Source organism: Danaus plexippus, chromosome Z, assembly GCF_018135715.1.
Source record: "Danaus plexippus chromosome Z, MEX_DaPlex, whole genome shotgun sequence".
In the NCBI taxonomy this organism is placed as follows: Eukaryota; Metazoa; Arthropoda; class Insecta; order Lepidoptera; family Nymphalidae; genus Danaus; species Danaus plexippus.
In genome coordinates, this window is record NC_083559.1 from 2467501 (window position 1) to 2489371 (window position 21871).

The following is a 21871-nucleotide window of genomic DNA, read 5'->3' on the forward strand; positions in this document are numbered from 1 at the left end:
TGTGTGTGTGTGTGTGTAATTAAAATTGAAATAATAAGACTAATAATAATAAGCACTATAAGGGATTGCTTCGTAGACCAACACACACCTTCTAAAATATTAGTATAAAATGTTTCCCGATTCCTTTAATGACTTGGGTATGGAAAATAGTTTAAAATTTAAAAAGATTCCTGACATTCCACTTTCTAGTGAAAAAAATCATATCTCGTAAGGAAAGCCAGGTGCGTAACAGTGTTTAGTAAAACACATCTAGTCTTAGAGTATAAGAATAAATCTAGTTCATGGGAAAATGGAACTTCGAACTATAATACGATCTGTATTGGACGATGCAATTCTATTTATATATAAAAAGTATAAAAATTCCTTACATATTTCATCTATTTAACAATTGATGTTTTTTCTAAACTATGCGTGGATGTACAAATGAATATAAAAATATTTATATAGCACTTCTTGTGATTTCATGTATTATTCTATTATCAGGTGAGCTTGTGTAGGTGTAATACGATACTTCATAGTTTATCAAGGGACTACATGAGTGGTAATCTTTTCTATACATTACCCTTAAGTAGTTGTGGAACACGTGGAAAATGTTTTCAGTGATAACGCCTTGAATATTTGTTGTGTGTTTAATTTAAACGTTACGCCTCATTTGTAATTATATAACGCATTATACAGAGACAATTTCGTGATCAAAAAGGTTGAGGTATGAACCACAGCGGTAACATGTGAAGGCAATTTGATTGCTAAAGAATAATAGCACTTATAAGTCCTTTTGTTAAACATTGCGGAGATCGGATAGTGACAAATTTTTTTAATAACTACATCCACTTGACACTGGTCCATCTATTGAGTTGTTTACAAAGATGAATACTGTAAAACAAACATTATATCTTATACTTAAGTGACCACTTGAATATCAAGTATTTCTAAACATGTAGATTATTAGTAGACTAAATTGTTTATTATTTTTTTAAGCTAAGTACTTTTAAAATATCAAAAAAAAAAGAGGATTATCCTTATAATTACCTAAACTTAAGTATGAAGACTTATCATGTACATTTTAAACTGGGAAAACAATTTTTTATTGTCATAAAAGATTAAGCTTATTTGTGGCATAATTTTATTATTTTAATAAGGTCACTTTGATAAGAGAATCTTAGAAATTAAAAAAATAATAGAACAACTAAACGTTTCTTATAATAAATACATCGGATAGAATTTCAATTAAGACGTAGCATAACCTTATAAATATACATGAAACATATAATCGACGTAATTGGTCGCCTGACAACACGTTCCCAAAGGATTACAATGTAACTTTAATTATAAAAAATACTCATTGTCGGGGCTTGTTCCAAGGTTGTTGGTCAATTTAATTTATCTGAAGCGCATGCAACTGAAGTCCTAACCAAATGTTGGACGGCCGCCTCGGATGTACTAAGCAGAGTGAATGCAAATAACTAAAAAGTTATATTGTTGCTAGTACACAGAGACAGAGACGGTACTACAAATGAATTAAGTAAACATTTCGCTAGTGACTTTATTATTGATTCCCTAAACGTAATGATAATTGAGGACATAACATTGTAAATCGTTGTAACACTTCATTGTAACAATCATAACACTTTAATTAAATACGAATGTTTATATATTAATAGTATAAATTTCTTTATATTTAGTATATTTCTGTTTTATCAGATCCCTATTCATATTAATACTTAATAAATAATGTATTTTGCTTTACAGGCGCAACAATAATAACTATTTACTACCACGTTACAACATTACCACCTCATCATAATTATGTTTGGATATGATTTTGGTGAATTTAAAACGCAATGTGTTATATTTTGTTGGTAACCGTAATTACCGCTGTAGTGGCTTTCGTCTCGTTCTGAACGCTTTAAAAGTGAGCATCCACGGTTCCGCCGATTTAATATTCATTAACAAACAAACATATCACACTCGATACAAAATAGAAAAATAATTTATTATTCCCGAATTGAAATATATAGATAAAATTTGCAACGAAACTGTTGTCCCGATTGAATCCTTGCAAAAAATGCACACGATAATTTAAAAAAAAAAACAAACCAAACTCATTACTATTCTTAAAATTCCGAATATAAAACTGAACTACGGGAAACGTAACAGAGTCAATGAAAAATACAACTCAGTAATAGTCTCCGAACCTCAAAGTTAGCTGGAAAATTTTCAATCCGCTTGGCAGTTTAGTGACAAGTCGGTCGTTGTACGAACAGTAAAAACCTTCGAGTATCAATTTCGGTTAACTGAAAATAGAAAAACATTTTCTATTATTCGCATCATTGATATTTTAAAGGAATGCTATTTATAGCTAAATCAATATTTTTATTTGGGTTTCTATATGACAGGCCTTGTATGAGAATAATGAGTATTGTATATCACATGTTAATGTACAGAACATGTTTGTAACACTTATAAAGAGTGCCAAATCTGCGATTTCCTTCTGCTGTAAATACTCTTTCGACAGGGAAGATACCGTTTTATTGTACCTGAGTTTTTACCATACTGATTTAACCTCTAAGAAAAAAGGAGCTAATATATTTCGATAATGGACTAAGGATATCGTTATCTCAGTCTAAATATTAGGTCCTGATACGATTTACGACGTAGATGATTATCCGTTTTGCTTCGAAAGTAAATTTTATAAAAAACAATATCATAATTGCTGCTACAGCTAACTTGAGACACAAATGTAAACATTTTATATGCTCATAGTTGTTGATAGTTTCGCGAATATTGTCTTTAGATAAAACCATTCTAGCTGAGTAAGGTTTAAGAGTCTAACTAAAGCTGAAAAAAATTTGGTTGTTGTTTTGAAAACAATCTATTGGGAATAATATTATCGCATGATTTATATAGATATTGATTATTTCTAGGCCACCTTTGAATTTTTTATTTCCTCTCTTCTAATGAACACATCTTTTGCACGTATTTTGCCTTATTAGGAAATTAATCTTTTTCCTACTCCCCATAAGTAAATTTTAAATGCTATTACTGTAACGTTATAAATAAAATATTATTATTAAATTTGGTTGATATTCTTAAAAAAAAAATTGTTAATTTTTTTTTCCATCCGCTATTCAGCCATAATCAGATGTTATGTCTTGCTTTAGAATTAATAATTAATAACATTAACAAAATAATTACGAACTTAATGATAGGCATTTTACGATATAAATGATAAGGAGCGATGAATAATTAAATTTTTGTGAGCTAAACTTATTTCTTATATTTTATATTAATATTGTTGATGTTATGTAAATAGTTCTTAGACGCATATCTATAATAGTCGCATCCTCATGCATAGCACGTCCAGAGCACTTACTCTATATGATAATTCTTGTAGTAAATCATTCCGGACGTCGTTTAAATACAAAGATGAGAATCTTAAACGTTCTATTTATGGCATTTGTGTATTGCAAACATTAAAACTAGCCGTCAAAGCAATGCAGCATCCTAGGAATTTTCATTTAAGGATTTCCACTCAAGACTGTTACGGACGTATGGAGACTAGGGGAATTTTGTTATTACATAATACACGAAATGATCAGTAAATTGATAAGTTCCGTTAAAAAATAACATAGTCATTGTTTAAAATACTAGTTATTTAAAAAAATCGAAATATATTATTTCATTCTCATTTTCTCTATCATCAAAAAATATCTATTAAAAAAAAAACTGAATATTTGTCAATTGAAAATTACTTTTCTAAGTATATTTAAAAAAAATAAAATCTAGTTCTAATATGATTTGCATTAAACTCTTCAAGATTATTAAACATTAAAGATAAGGTCTGGTTTTTGTAAGTAATCATCTCTATAGACTATAGTCCATCCGCCTCAAACATTCCTTTGGAGGGCTGTAACGTAATGTAGATTTATGAATGATGGTACTTATTTTCTGTTGTTTGCTTCAATACTGATAACAATAATCTGTTAAATGGTGCTTCTAATACGATCACAAAGCTTCCGAGATAAAATATTCTCTATATCTTGTAGATCTGGTCAATACCAGTCTATTACGTTCCCGGTTTATTTTTACTTTTCATTAGTAAGCACATTCTACTTTATACATTTTTAAAACTACTTTACCTAATGGATATTAAACAAAGCCTATTAATTATTTCTTTTAAAAAAAAAAATTAAGCTATATCCGTATCCTTTGTCCAACTGAGAAGTAGAAATTGTATTTACATTAAAAGATTACTTTATAAAATGAGAATATCCATTACGTTTGAGTTTCATACATGATATTCAATTACACGTAGGGAATAGAAACTAATGTACATATATATTTCTATAACGGACTATTTAAAAATGACGATTATTTATTTATTTCAAATTAAACGACTTTCGTGGAAAAGATGGTTTACTTTGATAGTTTAAAACACTAAAAAACATATAACGCCTTACATAAAAAAATAATTTCAACAAATATAATCACATATTATTATGTAGTTGAGCGTAAAATTTATATAATATATTTTTTTAAATCTTTAATCTTTTCGAAATATAAAAAATTGGTGTTATGAAGTAATCTATCAAGTTGCCAGAAATACGTTAATGTTTGCCATTCATTACTCACGAGAGTTATCCCAGGCATAAAGTGGGTTGTGCACACAACACAAACACGGTCATAGTAATCTAGTTTACCGAACCGACTCCTTTCTATGATAATCACGGTGACTTGAAAACGCCAAGAATACTCAAACTATCTAGGTACTAGGATCAAGGATGTACTAGTATAATTAATAATAAGATTTGCATTTAACAATTTTGCTACTATTATAATAAGAATAGTGTTCTACTATAAGACATTTTTGTCCACAGACATACTTGGACACAAATACGCTTGACATGACCAACAAGGACCACCGTCACTTGGTCCTGCAGATAGCTCTGAAGTGCGCCGACATATCGAACCCATGCCGGCCATGGGAGGTCAGCAGGAAGTGGTCGCTGAAAGTGTGCGAAGAATTCTTCCGTCAAGGAGATTATGAGAGAAAACTCAATCTACCCGTAACAGCGCTCTGTGACAGACATACAACTTCTATACCCAAGATACAAGCAGGTATAATTAACTTTAATGAAACTCAAAACATTACAAACAAAATAATTTACAGGATTTAAATATAGTAAATAGTTTTATAAATATAGTAAATATTATAGCGTGCATTTTTTGTAATGTTACTTCATATGCATAAGATATTTATTTTTTTTAATTTAAAAAGAATACATAAATATGTATGTTGAAAATGGAAACAATTATTTTTAGAAACAATTATGCTGAAACAATATTGTTTACTTTATGTATCTTTTCCATTTTGTGGCCATTGCTTATATATTGACAATTACAGGGTTCTTCAAGTATGTTGTAACGCCTTTGATTACTGAATGGCATCGCTTCCTTCAGAACGATTTGTCAGCTCACATGCTAGAAAATCTGGCGTATAACCAAGAAAAGTGGGAAACTCTGCTTAACCAAGAGATGGCTGAAGAAACTAAGACAGAAATATCGGATGCTGATATGGTAGATGATGATCTGGAGACCTGCTCCAATACGAACATTTCAGACAGTTCTGAATTACTCTTGCCTTTGCGCAGGAGCTCATTGAACCCTACTAGACCAACTGGCTTTAGGGCACAGCTCCGTCGTTTTTCAGTGCCGCTCAATATATTTCAAGATTCGCGATTCAAAAACAGAGACAAGACCCGTGAAAGCTGCGAAGCTGAATTACGTAAAGATATTGCAAGCCTTATGGGCAGCGAACAGTCTATACATTCTCAGCTTAGCGTAGGTCATTGCGACCACAGCAACAAAATGGAGAAAGTGCTCAGTACAGAGAAGCTGCTGCCTGATTCTTCCATTGCTTCTATCACCACTCCGACGCAGGCAACTCGCCTTAACACTGTCATCAAAGGAGGCTCGACTTGGAAACTAGTGCGCCAACAGACTTTCCCACCGCTACACTCAAACGCCAAACGCCAGGCCCTGCTTTGCCGTCCCCTCTATACCAGCAATGAGGACACCATCTATCCAGCACGCGAACGAGCTGATCTCGAAGTATCAGACAAACAAAACAAAACACTCTTAAAGAAAGATGAGACCGACAAAGCTTATAAAGATGACGCTTCTGATACTGCTAAGTCATATGAAACTATAAAAGGGCAAGATGTCATGGAACCAAAACCGCCCAAGCCAACTGACGGCCGCAGAGACTCGGGCACCCAACTGAGAGAAAACCTGACCTCCGTGAAACTCGGACCGAGTGACCAGCTGTTGTGTCGCAGGAAATCGATGCCGACCGAAACCGAGGGATGCAGTAAGTATACGGTATACTGTACTGATTTATTTATTTTCATTATTACTGTAACCCAATTTTACTAACAGTACCAAAGGAGAAGAAAGTACGAGAAATGACAGCGGCTATCCCTCAGCTGCTTAAACGCACCCTGTCTGGGAAGGAGGGCTGGTCTCGTCGTAGGGGCTCCGCTCCCGCCCCGATAGCCGCACTGGAGCCCCGGGTTGCGTCTCTCGGAACTCTACGGAACAGTTTGAACGGGGGCCGCAGGAAGCAAAGCCCTATCATAACCTGCCAACAATGGCTTGCCAAGACCACGTTCAATGTTCAGGAACGCTCTCAGCTTCCGCGCCGCAGCTCTCTGCCCGTTGAGGTGATTACAGGTGCTATGTCGATGTTTATGATTTTTTTTTATCTTTAATTTGCTTTTATATTTTTATTTGAAATTTTCAAACTCGAATACGGTTCATATTGTTGTAGTTTAGAAGTTTTCAGCTTTGCTTTACAAGTTTTAAAAAGTAATATAACGTAAATATAATATGTCATCGGAAAACTTGATTTTGTTGTTGATATTTCAATTGTAATATTTAGAGACGTTGCTTTCCAGCTGCATGCGAGGCTTCTTAATTTGTTTAACAAAACGCTTTTGGTGTATCATACGAGTATTATAATCTTCTTAGCTCCCTAATATATGATATCGTACATTGATTGCGGCATGAACTCTCAACAGGAATCTGATACAGCTGAGCAGAAAAAGCAATCTCCAGAGAAGTAAGCTGATTCAATGACACGTACACTTATGAAAACAAGTGTATAAATTTTACCGGACTAGACTAATATATGATATGACGACTTATTTTTTCGGGACAATAAATTTCGTCCCCGGGAGCTGGCCTCCAAATATAATTTTTTTCCTGATTTTATATAATATGACAATTTTGTTAGATTTTAATTTTTTAAACGATCCAGTACAAATTATTTGTAACTAAAATTATTATTATTATTATTTTTCTTTTATATAATTCTTATTTCTCCTATACATAATTTAAACTCTCATAGAATACAATTCTGTTTAAATCGTAATGTTATTGAAAAGGAGTAGAGTCTCATAATTTTTTTGGTATTTTAAATTATTTAGTCATAATTTAAGCTCTTCGAGTAAATTATTTACGCCCTTTTGGCGTATTGATATATTACCGTTTAGTGTATCAAGAAATGCAGTATTATATTTATAAAAAATATTATATATATATACGTAAATATATAATATAATAATTCTATATATATATATAGATGAATGTAGATAACATTCGAAATATGTTTGATGGACTTTAAGATCTGTATTAGAATTCAATGTGAACTGGGGTCATATATTTATTCTATATCAATGTTAAATTTAAATGTTTTAGATAATTTCCCCCGAGTTTCGAGTATTGGCTATAAGGTTTAAAGAGTTTCATTTTGATAACGTATGTCTAAAACATCGGATACGGCTACAGCGATCTGGCTCACATTACGGAGAGAGGTAAGGACTGCGCTCGGGGAAGTATACAATTAATTCAGATAATTAGGTGTTAGATTATAAAAACAAAAAAAAAAATAACAAAAAAAAAATATATACTTTGAAAGGTTTTCCTCAGTGTTGTGTACGTTATTCGGTTAGATTATATTAGCGTACATTGAGAGTAGATCGTTTCTTTAAGTGTCCATAGTAAGTACACCGTGAATGTTAGATGTTGTGATAAAAAATATATCTCTTCTTGTATAACCACCAAAAAAAAAATTCTTTGCTATTTTACACGGAGCTCTTTGTACGACATAGCTCCTGACTGTCAGAACTTCGGTAGGTACGAAGCGTTTCAGAACGCTGACGTACACTTAAATTTTTCGACGTTTCATATACAATTGCTTTGAATTCCAGTTTAGATTTAAAAACTGAGCACAAATATATATCACAATTTTTATTATTATATTTAACGTAGGATGTAAGTGTAGATATAAAATATATATATATATATAATAATCAACGTCGCACTGACGTTCTGAATTTTGAACATCTAAGTCATTATGCGTTTTGAAATTTTACGTTTTGTATATAAATTGTTTTAAGTGATTAATTATTGAATTGCTCAATTTACTTGTATTTTATATACAATAGAAAAAAAATTACACCGATATCAGTTATTACGTTTCATTTAATATAATTCATAATACAAATGAGTTCACACTCGCGAAACCAACCTAACCTAACCTAACTCGGGTTGTTCGCGTACCTATGTTATAAAATAGCTATAAATAATGTCTCAATATTTTAATATCTCTTAACTGGCTCTAATTAATGTTTATTGTGTAAATTAAGTCGTTCGATGTCCAGTACAAGATGACCCCAGTTTTAAATAATATATGCATACAAATATATGAATGTTGTGATACACTTGCCATTGTATGAACACACCCGGTAGAATAGGCTATGGCGATTTGTCATCGGTTTATTATTAGAAGTATTAAATCGGTTTCTCCTTGTGCGATACAATTAATGCACCGTTTTTACGTAGCCTGATCGTATGTTAATGAAATAATATATACATATACATATATATATACAGCTAACAGTTGTAACTTCAATTCGTTATGCCCGTACCTATCGCAGTAACAACAACACAAGACCTGAATGTCTCTCAAGAACATTTAAGCATATCGATCAGTAAACAGAATCGTGACATTCTTAACATAAGCAAAATCGGTGCGCTATATTTGTTGCATGTATCTCAAATTAGATAATAGTTTCCCTTAATTGATGTTACAAGTAAATTTCAATGTCTTGTAAGTTGTAAGCCCAATCCTAAACAGTTCAATGGACGAAATCGATTTAATGAAAAAAAAATGTTTATGTATAATATGTATGTATGTCGTAAGAAATAAATACGCTTGTCCTTATTCATAATTTAAATTTCTTTTGATGCATATCAATTTATTGCTTTCTGTTGAGCACAAACAGTTATTTATTTTGTATTATAATTTCTGTATTTTTTTTTCGTCTTAATGAAAATGCACAAATTATTTGTGGCTAGTATTTTTTTGTTTGTTGTTTCTGTTGTGTTGATTTATTCTCGAGTATAATATACGCACTGGTAGCATTATTCTCCTTTCATTTAACTGTATTAAGGTCGCCGGAGGTGTACACTGTACAGTATTATGTTTAAGATTATCAATCTTGTGAGATGTGGTGACAGTTGACGCTTTGTATATAGGTCACTTATCGGGATTCGTCCGTTGAGACCGTTGTCATCGTACTTAAGTTTATTATTTAAATAAATGTTTATTTTTTTTTTATTAAATTTTTTGTTTCTATTTTATTTTTATTTTTCCTTCCTCGCATTTCCTATATTAAATACATTTTGCGGTTATTCCACGTTCTCACTCCACCCACACGTATGTCTACCGGACCATCAGATCCGCAGGCGTATTAAGCTATCTTCGAATTTAAATTTTTAATAACAGCATTTTACCCCTGTATAATATATATATACCCATTACCTTGTGATGTACGTTACATTTAAGACTGCTATTTTATTTGATATAAACATATATATATACATGTAGCAATCTAATATATGTGTGTTTAATGTTTATTAATGTACACCATTGTGTAGTGTTGTAGATGTAATCTTATAAATGTGTACTTCTTCATATATCACCACGTATAAAATTGTCGACATTCGGTGTTTACCCCGTGTCCTATCCCCTTGACAGTAATAAAAATGTTTCCCCCAAATGGTTTTTATTTAACAACTCCTTTCCTACTTCATCTAAAAACGATGTCGCTGTTTTTATAGAATTTTTGAAATCCACTTTTATAATGGTTAATATCACAAGTTTAATATTCCGTCACATATACATAATGGGTAAACAGGTGGGTCTAATGTATTTACGTTTTAATATAACCTGCAGTCCGGTCTGACACGGTCATAATAAGGTAAGGGGACCAATTATGAAGCAAGCGATAGGTGATGTTGAATTTTGTAGATACCTAGGGGCTAGAACACACGTCACGTTAACAAGTAACTAAGTTAATTGAAACCTTGAGAGGCTCTCTATCGGACACTCGTCTGCTGTCCACATACCAAGGATTAGATCAGATCAAAATCTAACTTCGGTTTAAAGCAGAAAATAGAGATCCATATTGATTCCGTGTCATATATATAACAAACAAGAATTTTTAAAGTACAAAACCAAATACGATGCAGGCAAATTGAATTTAATTGTGCAACACAACCACAGCAATTAGAAGGTCCACAGCGTACGAACTCGATTGGTTAAGGATATTTCACTTCTGAAATTCGAATAAAGCAATCAACTTCAATGAAACTATGCTTTTTTCGGAATAACTTTGCGCAATTTTATTATCTTACCCCATATTTTCGATTACTCTGCGGTATACGTGATCTCGGACAGACAAGACGGAGGACTGAAAATGTGTTCTCGCGAAAGTATTAGACGCCGTAATAATAACTTAACAAAATATTAATATGATGATGCACTTTTTTACAAATAATATAAAGGTAAAAATTCTTATGTTAGTAAAGAATAACTTATATAAGCAGGGCGGTTTCAGTTAATTCGGTCATTGTGAGAACGGAGATAGAAAAAAAATTGTACAATCATTATCTAATAATAACCTTGTCCGCCAAGTGGGACCCAATGGACGGGTTTTAGAATTACGACGGGTCTAAATTTGAGACTGAAAATAAGTAGTTACCAGGATAGAAAAAAAACAGTACTCGCTGGATTCATCTCCTTTTTCTAAGAATCGTCATGTCATTCTTCGAAATTTTTCAATGGACGAACTCGAAAATAAATCGTTTGAAAAAAATCTTGGTAAAAAGTTCTCTATGTACTTTCAGACAGATCAGTTTTCACATGTTAGGTATTATAGCCACTATATTTTAAATCATTAAAAATATGAAATAATGACTGTCTGAAAAAAAAAATTTAAGACGCGCATAGACGAATTCACCTTCCACTATAGCTGGCTTCTCCAAGAAAACGTAGCAGTATTCGTTGGATTAATTTTATTACAAGTTCTATACGGGCTATCCACAAACTACTGGTCTCCGATATTGAAACCCATCTTATATCCTAAAGCCTTTCTGTTATTGTTGATCTCAACAAATAATCACGTTGTGATTTTCACACAAATATTCGAAGCAAACTAAAAAAAAACTTTTTATCAGTATAAACTCTTCAGTTAAGCAATAGAGGGCGGTGCAAGTATAAAAGCAGGCGGGAGCTACGCTAACTAAAAGCGGAACTGTGTGACAGCATTGCACTTACCCCTTTACTACCAACAAATTGGTTTAGATGGCAGCAGATGTTTGGGAGTTCTGTAATTATTGATTGAAATATTTGCACAGAATGTGTTATATTTCAGTTTGGAACTATATCGTTAATAAATTACTTCATAACCACCCAAAACAAAATAAAAAATATATTTACCTACATTTTGTTCAGTTATTGACGTAATAGAGTATTTTGAAATAGTATTCTGTCCCAGAAATTATTTTTTGGGTAGAGAGGTAACGATTGCATCTATTCTCGGCAATAAGCTTTTAGATAAGTAATTCGTACCACAGATACTGAATATATATTTTGTTTGGACACCAAAACTGGTAATGTCTTGAAAAAAAATTTCTTTTTTAATTGGTAGAGCCTAGCTGTGCTCAAATTAGTACAGCTCGAACATGGTCTTGCTCGACCGAGGAGGCACCACCCTCTCACAGAAGATCGGCATAAAGTAGTCCTTAGTGGCTGCGTTTCTTCCGCTGAGTGAGATTTCCGTTTGCCCTTTCCCTGTTCCCACCCTTTCCTGCCATTTCCTTATATCCACCCCTCCCTCTTCCTCTAATGAATATAACCAAGGTTGGCAACGCATCTACAACATAAGACCTGTTGTGGATGTCTATGGGCGACGTGACTAATGCCCATCATATAGGCAGTCTGATCGTTTGCCACGTCTCTCATAAAAAAAATCATAATGATTCAGTTTATATTAGCTTGAATTTTGTGGGCTTTGAAATAAAACGAAATGTAATATATTAGGATACTATATTCAAAACTGTCCTTAGGCTAGTGAAGGCCGTTGTTTGCGGTGGGTTTGGCTGAGGCCGCGCCGACGTCATCGTCTCCGGTTTTAGCGACGTGTTCCATGTTCCTTAGATTCTGTTCGAACTCTATCGGATCTATGAATTTCTTGGCGAACGGAGGCTTGCCTAGAATAGCCTCAACGTCCTTGTAGTTGAGCGTTTCTTTCTTTATAAGTTCCTCAGCGAGCTGTACATATCGAAATATTACAGGACTAAGATATCAAAAAATTATTATATGCAATTAAGAAAAAACAGTGCTATGATAACGATAAACATTAACGGACTAATCTTATCAATTTATCAGGAATAAAACTCAAATATTTCTGACATTTTATGAACAAATACCAATTTAAAAAAATAAATATTTCCCACAACCCTTATTTGTATTTTAAATTAATAAATATTTAACAGCCTCAGATAGGTTTTTGACTCAAAAATAGTGTGAATACAAAGGTCATTGAACTATAACTATGGCTATTTTTTCAAGTGAACTCTTAATAAACAGCAATTAATGCTTAAATAACGGGTACATACTAATTTCAATTTGTTCTCATTCAGTTTCAAGAGCTCCTCGGTCCTGTAGTAGGCTTTAGCGATCAGCTGTCTCGCCTCCATATCTATGAGGTTCTTCAGAGCCTTGCTGAATGGACTCCTCTGGTGCTCTTTGACATCGGGGAAAGAAACCAACCCCACGCTCGGCGACATGCCGAAAACACGGACCTTAATAAACAATAAAATTAGTTTTAAAACACAATTTTATATCGGAGCTGCCAGCGCCAATGACGGACGAAACCTAGCTTCTAGTACTCATGACTATTCTTACAAGTGAAACGAAACCAGAGACTATTTACAAAGGAAATAGTAAGCTTGGACGCACGACATGCGAGCTCAGTGGGTGGGGATCTTTGAAGAATATATAATATTTAAGAAATACAAGAACATTTAGAAGTATGTTATAACGTATTTGTATTAAATCCCATACACATTTATGTTGGCTATGAGCCGTTTGATATCTCACCATTCATAGCATCACCAATAGTTATTTAAAAACTTATATATTATATAGTACTAAATAAATTTTAGAAGAGCAGAAACATATAACATGAAGGCGTCCTGACGTATATTAGATTTAATTTATTACAATTTGAAATGACAGGGAATCATTAACTAATAGACAGGTACAATTTGTCACGTCCGTGAGGTTGGACATAACACTATGAGTCGTTTAGTTTAGAATTGACATATGCCCTTAATAATGATATTATTTTACTAAATGGCCAGGATTAAAGCTATTTCTGACCTGTGCGTATGCTATTTTGGTGACCTTCTCAAGGTCGTTCTGGGCTCCGCTGGTTACAGAGTTGAATGTTATCGCCTCGGCCGCCCGACCGCCCAACGCCATACACATGCGATCGAACAACTGAAATACATACACATATATATATAGAAATTAAAAATTAACTTCCTTATAGTCTAGAATCTTATATGAAGGGTGTATCGTATATCGAACCTCTTCCTTGGAGTACAGTTTTTGATCTGATGTCGTGTATTGAGCGAAGCCCAATGCTTTATTGGTACGCGGCACGATCGTGACCTTGAGCAAGGCGTCCGTATGTTCTAGCAGCCAGCCGACCAGAGCGTGTCCCGCCTCATGGTAAGCTATGACACGCTTCTCAGCCGGTGAAATAGCGTGACTTCGTTTTTCCGTACCACCTGGAAATAAAGATTTTATAAGAACAATAATAATTGTTTCGTTAAATTCGTGGTATTCGATAATCTTAATTTGGCTTTAATGTAATGTTTTTTTTTGCGTTTGAATATGAGTAGGCTTAATTAAATTATCGCATGTCAAACTCACCGACGACCCTCTCGACAGCGTATTCCAGATCCGAAGCCTTCACTATACTTTGCTTGAATCTAGCAGCGTGTAAGGCCGCCTCGTTACAAACGTTAGCTATATCAGCGCCACTGAATCCAGGCGTTAAATACGCAAGACTGAAAAAAAAAGGCTTTTATTATCTATATAAATAAAAATTAAGGTTGCCAGATGCATAACATGAAAATGGCTCGACAAATTCAGCTTGTTTTTTTTTTTTTTGTTAATGTACACAGCGAAATTTGTCCGGGGAGTCTTGAATTGAAGTCTTGAAGTGTCTTGAATAATTACAGCGGGATTTCGACAGCTCGAATCATGGGGAATGCTAAAAATTTCGAGTTAAGGATTTTTCAACTAAACAGGAATTACGACATACGAACGATTTAACTGTTAAAATTTCGACTTAAAAATGCATGTTAAAATGTAGGTATACATTATCAATACCTAACAGGGAAGTAACATTTTGTCTGAGTTACACAGTCTAAATAATTCGAGGTACCGCGTGTTTAGGACTTCGACTTAGTTCGAGTTATATGGAATCCGCTGTACATAAAAAAAACATATACATAACCACTTTGATAGTTTAAGTGACGTAATTCACAGACAGACATACATTTGCTAGTCACATATTTACTATTGGCAAAAAATTATGAGCGGCCAGTTCCGAGTAAGGTAGCTATTGTCACTGAGAGTGAGTGAGTGAGTGAGTGAGTGAGTTGTCACGGCCATTATGCTATGGACGGCCGTCAAACGAAGCGCACAAGTCTAACCGACTGGCTCATAATCCATTTTCATCTTATTATATGAGTGTGATTTTAAATACAGTTGTTAGTAAATCGAGTAATGAGGTATTGGACAGTACGAATGTGCTTTTATTTTGAGTTCCGATCTTTACTTTCCCTTGATTGATACGTATAGCCGAGACGTATATGTAATTTTGCACATTACAATCTTTAATTCTACCAATTCCCAGTATTTATTTATATATAATATAAATATATACCGTTTAACATAATAAGGTGGCAACTTCTCAAGTACTATATTCTTCAAATGCCTCTCGAAGATTTCTTCTCGTTCTAACAAAGTCGGTAAGTCTATGAGGATGTGTCTGTCGAACCGTCCCGGACGGAGTAGCGCCTGGAAATATAAAATGGTTTCAGTTTTATTAAACAAAAAGAACATTTTGTTTTTCCTACAAACGATTCGGATTTACCTTAGAACAATCAATCATAGTGATGTACTAATAATACTAAAAACGGTACTCGGTTCATAAAAATATAAAAAAATAAATAAAGTCTGCAATTACTTAATATAACAAAATAATATTATATATATGAACAGAAGTCAATGAGGTTTTAAAATTTGTGTTTTTGCTTCAAATCTATATATATATATATATATATATATATAACGGAGGATCAGAAGATAGCTCATTATCAGACATAGTGAACGATGGAACAAGATTTAGTTGGTAACGCAGCGAGTTCATCCACTCCAAAAATGTCGGTGACATTCCCTTTTTTCTCTGTCAGTTGTCCAACGTCAAAACCGACACCGGGGTGACCTCACTCAAGCTAACTGCTTGACGTTGCCAGCTAATTCGTAATAATTTGTAAAATAAAATGGAAATAAAATCATAATTAATTCTGACGCTCCGACATATATATATATATTTCATTTGTTTTTAAGCACATTTCTTTTTGCCTATTAAAGTAATAATAAAAGATAAATATAATTCTTTTTATTTATTATTTTTTTTTTTTATCTAATTTTGTGTATTATCTAAGCTAATTATAAAGAACTTATATATATTGTGAGCATTTAAAACATTGGTCCACTTAGGCGAAGCATTCAAAGTTCATTGTACCAATTATTCGTATATGTATAAACGATTTTATTATATTATATTCTGCTGGTCCCTTACAACATAATATCATTCTGACAGCTGACCTTATCTAGTACATCAGCTCTGTTGGTGCTGGCTAATACAACGACCCCCTCCCTGCTTTTCATGCCGTCCATTTCTACCAGCAACTGATTGAGGGTCTGTTCCCCCTCCCCACCGCCGGGACCCCAGGAGGAAGTGCCGGATGACCTCGCACGACCAACGGCGTCCATTTCGTCGATATATATTATACAGGGTGCTCTCGAGCTCGCCTCTTTGAACAGATCCCTGGATATATGTTCAAGTGTTTCAATATGGAGGCAAGTCTTTTTTAAGCTTTTTCATTATTATAATAATACATACTATATTATAGTGCCTTTTTGGTGATGTTTATGCATTAACAGAAGTGATATTAAAAAAAAAATGTTTCTTGATACAAATCTAATTCAGTTTTTTTTTAGACTTATTCGTTATCCTTTTTTATATATTAGTCAAAGACTTGAAATGACATTTAAAAAACATTAACGTTTTTAATTTAGTGTTACAAAAGCTGAGGATCATCTTAAAATGGTTGGTGATAGAATACGTTTTTGATGCTTGTATTACCTGACTCTCGCCGCTCCCAAGCCTCCGATCATTTCGATGAACTCTGATCCGTTCATGGAGAGAAATGGTACATTAGCTTCCGTAGCCACAGCCTTAGCAAGTAACGTCTTACCACAACCCGGTGGACCAAGTAACAGAGCTCCTTTGGGCACCTGGAAAATATTATATTAATTATAAGAATTTTTATTATATTAGTTCTAGACAGAGAGATATAAAATCCCAGTTGAGACATTATAATTATGACATCTTTAATAATTTCCTTATGAAATGTTAAGATTTTAATAAATACTTCATAGTTATTACACAACCAATTACTTTTCCTACAATTCGTTATGAATAATAAATTCATACGAATTAAAAACAAGGGCGTTTATATATTTTTTGTTTTTTGTTTGATATATTTAAGAAATACAATGACACTGGCATTCTTAGTGTTGAAAATTAATTTACATTATTTACATAATTATTTATATATCAGATTATCTTAGAAATCAATATTAAAATAAACTTATTAAACGTATAAGGATTAAAAACAATTATTGCATCATCAAACCGATTACATTTATACAACAGTTATAGAAAATGGTCTTCATAAAAATCACAATATGATTCACTAAGATAATATGTAACATATAAGGGATAATTTAAAACATCTTAATTTTCCCTTCAAATATATTTAGTATTCAATAAAAGTATACTAAATTCTTTATGTATGTGCTGTGGCTGACGGAAACACTGAAAGACAGAATCCAATTTAAATAAAACGATCTATCAACATTATAATTTACATTATATTATAAACAACCCTCCTCTTTGATTTGTTAAAGTACTGACTGGCCACTAATTACTCAATGGCCACTAATTGCTCACCGGCCAGTAATTACTCAATGGCCACTAATTACTCACTGGCCACTAATTAATTATTCTTAAAAAGATAAAAAGATCTGTAGTCTTGTATCGAGTCTTCTTATTGCTCATGAACAGTCGGAGCGCTGTAATTTCGGCAACGTGAGACATTTTATAGTCAAATTATTAGATTCTGTGAGATATAAACCACCATTTCGTATTAGTGTGATTAATAATCCTATTACTTTAGTAAATTCATTAATTTGTAAGAATCATCAAATAGTTTTGCTTGTAATTTGTATTTTTTTTTTAAGTTATTAATTCTTCTGAACCTAAAAATATTATTATCTGACAATGCCGACTGTTATGTATTAGTTATACTTGCTCGGTATTGTTAAAATAATAATATGATGTCAAGTGTAATGTAGGTAGATTAGTTTATTTGTATTAGTCTCTGTCAGTCAGTTTGCTACTTAGCACAAGACAGACATGACGAATTTAATATAGTTTCATTGAATACTACACCAACCAAGTGTAACTAAGACACAACAAGAAGATACCCACTGACGGAACCTGATATAATAAAGTTTTACCTACCTGACTAGGCATCATAATATTATTTCTTCATAGTAAAATTTTATTTTTGTTATATACAATACAATATATATAAGTAAATATTACATCTATACCTTAGCACCTAAGCTTCTGTAATGCTCTGGTCGCTTCAAGTAGTCAACAAACTCCATAACCTCTATCTTGGCTTCCTTCAGGCCGGCCACGTCCTCAAACTTAACACCCTTCCCTTGACCGCTCATAGAATCAACTAGAGTGAATTTGGCACGCCTCAACTGACTCTGTCAATGGAATTTGTCATTTAACAAACATGTATATAAAGATTATAATGCAATAAGTTTACATTGTTATGTATTTAATAAAACTAAAGGGCTTGAACTTAATTAAGCAGTTTAAGATATCATTCAGATGAATATTTATGTACAAAAAATCTGTTTTTAGATTTAATTTTATATAATAATCATGTACAAGACAATAAAAATTTTATTACATATCTGAGCAGTGTTCAGAATGTTCACATTGAGAGTACTTAAGAGAAGCTACCTTATTTAGTATATTATATTATGTACTTACAAATCCACCCAAGTTTATATTCATCCTCATTGACTTAGTTGAATAGAGGAAGGACATAATAATAGCGGCTATCAGAAGGCTTGTAATAATTTTCCCAGCGACACTTCCATTCCTATCATATATTACACGAACTCCTGGAATTATATAGATTAGATATATATATATACCTATATATATATACAGTTTGATAAATGTATAGTAATAATGCATTTTTATTCCTTGCGACCTCACCTTCCTTAACCCCTAGGCTGAGTTCTGTCTCTCTCAGTTTCTCTTCAAACCGATGAATGTCACCAACATTCATGTGGAAAACTCGATGGTTTGACTAAATAGAAATAATTTACAAGGCTATAAGTTTAAGCTACAATTAATAATAACATGTTTACTTGAAATAAGTCAACATATTACGCTTCTAAATCATGATTCAATCGGAAGAGCTATTATAATATCCACAGATCAATAAAAGTTGTATTGTTTTGTGAATATTTATTTGAATAACTGACTATTTTCAATTACGAATTTTTAAATAAATTTCATTTAATTTATAAATAAAGTCATATCATACTAACTCTTTTGCCTTTTATGACAGCACCTTCGTGTAATATAATGGTGACCACCTCTAAATCTGGTCGGACTATCAATTCCTCAACTTCCCCCTTTGATAACATCGAATATACGAACTCGTTCCATGACACGTAACGGATTAACTGAAAAAATATTAATGATAATTATCAAACAGCTTTTAAATAATTAAATTAACATTATCAAACAAATTAAAATTCAGAGAGTATTTCTGGAATAATATACATATATATAAAATCGCTTGGCTGTCTTTAAGAGATTTCAAAATATATTTTTAATGTCTATCTATGGTAATAACTATTACAAGGACTGCATTAATTTCAGACACATTTATTACGCAATCATTATTAGCTGATAGAAACGAATAGCTGTGATTAACCGAAAGAACATTGCACATACTTTCTACACACTTAAAAATCTATACTTAGTAGTAGATGTATTAATTAAATCATTGCAAAGAGGTTTTAAAATATTGAAACATAATCATACATGATAAAACAATTCCTACTTTAAAAAAATAGTACATTAATTATTAGTACGGTACAAAAATTTATTTCTTTTATATATACCACACAGCATACAAATTTATCAATCATCATCATCATCCTATAGGAGCCCACTGCTGAGCAAAGGCCTCTTGTCACATGGAGAAGGTTAGAGCATTAATCACCACTCTTGCTCAAGATGGATTGGCAATTTCAATCTTATAATTTGAAATTATAAGATCGGGTTTTCCTTCACCGTCCTTCAGTGGTGTCAATTTATCAATTCTTACTACATACTATCAGCAACATTTATAATATAAATATATTGTTCAGAAACACATATTAAGCAAAAAAACATCTCCGCTTATATGAGATCATTTATGTTTGAAACAGATTTTGTATAACACCAAGCCATTTAATTGAAACACAGCAGAGCTTGAAATAAAATGCACAACATGAATTTGTGTGCAAAAACTGTCTTATAAGCTTAATAATTTTGAAAACGTTAAATTATTAAATAAATAATATGAAATATTAAAAATCGTAACAAGTACTAAGACTTTCGCATGTATTAATTATAACGAAACTAAAATTTTAATATTTAAAAAAACTATTAACTCCCGATGTTTCGGTCACTTTGAAGCAACCATGATCATGGGCAGATGAGAATAAGCATAGTAATCCGAAAAATATTATCTTTATTTATTAAACAGATATTTAATGCTATATCTCAGTTTCAAATCAAACTTATTTATATATGTATATACCTCATTTTGTGTGTTGTCTCCTGGTACAAGAAATGAGCTGAGCATTATTAAGGTAAATGTTGTGAGCATCCAAAATGCCGCCTTCAGTAATAATGATGGCATTGTCCCTTTATCGTTTTCTTTCTTTTTCTCCTTATCCTGCACATAATAATTGAATTAGACAATATGAAAAACATTTAAGAATAGCAAGTCAATTAAACTTTTCAAAAATGTTAATCATTTATGTATATAATCATTTTCTTACGTCATTGTCTTCATTTTTCCTGTTTTGATTTGGGGAATTTGTATGCAACCTTCTTGAATTTGTATTTAAAAAGGAACCAAATCCTAAAAAATTTGATCTCTGCAGCAAAGCAAAGGCTGCCTTATATTCTTCATGGAACTGCCGAAGTTGCTAAAAAATAAAAAAAAATGGTATTGATCTATTATTAGCAGGTAACAACAATTATTTTAAGGAATTACAGTCTTTTATAAAATATTGTGAAAAGTTAACTCTGAAAATGAGAAACTGTACTTTCTACTTGTAGACTTTTATGACATTATGGTCTAATGTGTGTAAGTAATAGATAAAAATAGTCCAACAAAGAGGTTATTTTATTTCACCAGCCTTACAGAGCTAATCTTAATATTCAAAAAGAATACAGAATTTATTTCTTGAATAATTTTATATCAGAAGTACTATGCTTGAAGGCTTTAAATACTTGTGCAATAGATTAATATTAGTGGTAACACTTAAATAATCAGGAAATATTTACATTAAGCACTTACTGGATTTTTAGATTTGTGGGTTAAATTATGTAGTACTGATGCAGATTTACATAACTTTAACAAATTATAGTGGCAGTGTTTACTAATTTGCCTCTCGAGGATCACATTTTTTTCAAGATACGGTACTTTTAAATTAATTTTTGATGCTGAAAGCGCTGGTAGTCGCTTGATTAATAACATTTGATTAAGTCGATATATTATTTATAAAAATAAAAATAACGATAATTTCATAATAATTAGTTGCTATTCTGATTTTCTCTATACACCGCTTGTTGTTCCGTAATCCGTCAATCGTCAGATGGTCGGAGGACAGAGTATAAAACTTGAAAACATTGGTCGTTAGTCATACAGCCAAAAGTTATACACATACTTCATGTATTTGTTTTGTTTAACGACTAATCACATTATTCATTTTAAT

At 32.3% G+C, this 21871-nt stretch overlaps 2 protein-coding genes across 5 annotated transcripts in view; one reads left to right on the plus strand and one right to left on the minus strand.

The window, feature by feature from the left end:
• LOC116777621 (cAMP-specific 3',5'-cyclic phosphodiesterase 4A-like) overlaps positions 1-9700 on the plus strand; it is a 79316-nt gene extending 69616 nt beyond the window's left edge. For 2 of the 3 annotated variants that reach the window (XM_032671278.2, XM_032671280.2), the window contains 4 exons: positions 4878-5118; positions 5405-6370; positions 6439-6722; positions 7080-9700. In XM_032671278.2, coding sequence (XP_032527169.2) covers positions 4878-5118; positions 5405-6370; positions 6439-6722; positions 7080-7124 — 1536 coding nt within the window. In that variant the 3' untranslated portion in view covers positions 7125-9700. Of the gene's footprint in view, positions 1-4877; positions 5119-5404; positions 6371-6438; positions 6733-7079 lie in introns of all 3 variants that reach the window. The other variant, XM_032671279.2, reaches the window with a different exon arrangement.
• A 2737-nt stretch (positions 9701-12437) lies between these two features.
• On the minus strand, positions 12438-21752 carry LOC116777429 (paraplegin). 2 transcript variants are annotated; one of them, XM_032670965.2, is made up of 15 exons: positions 21454-21752; positions 20930-21079; positions 20686-20823; positions 19421-19558; positions 19083-19176; positions 18852-18985; positions 18395-18559; positions 16860-17011; positions 16319-16541; positions 15372-15505; positions 14351-14487; positions 14003-14205; positions 13793-13912; positions 13027-13212; positions 12438-12679 (listed from the first exon to the last, which is right to left on the minus strand). In XM_032670965.2, the coding sequence occupies exons 1-15, from the start codon at positions 21631-21633 to the stop codon at positions 12476-12478; spliced, it is 2358 nt and encodes a 785-aa protein (XP_032526856.2). In that variant the 5' UTR covers positions 21634-21752; the 3' UTR covers positions 12438-12475. The 2 variants fall into 2 exon arrangements, with proteins under 2 accessions (XP_032526856.2, XP_061382333.1); XM_061526349.1 differs by lacking the exon at positions 21454-21752 and adding an exon at positions 21148-21198.
• Between the last annotated feature and the right edge of the window lie 119 nt (positions 21753-21871).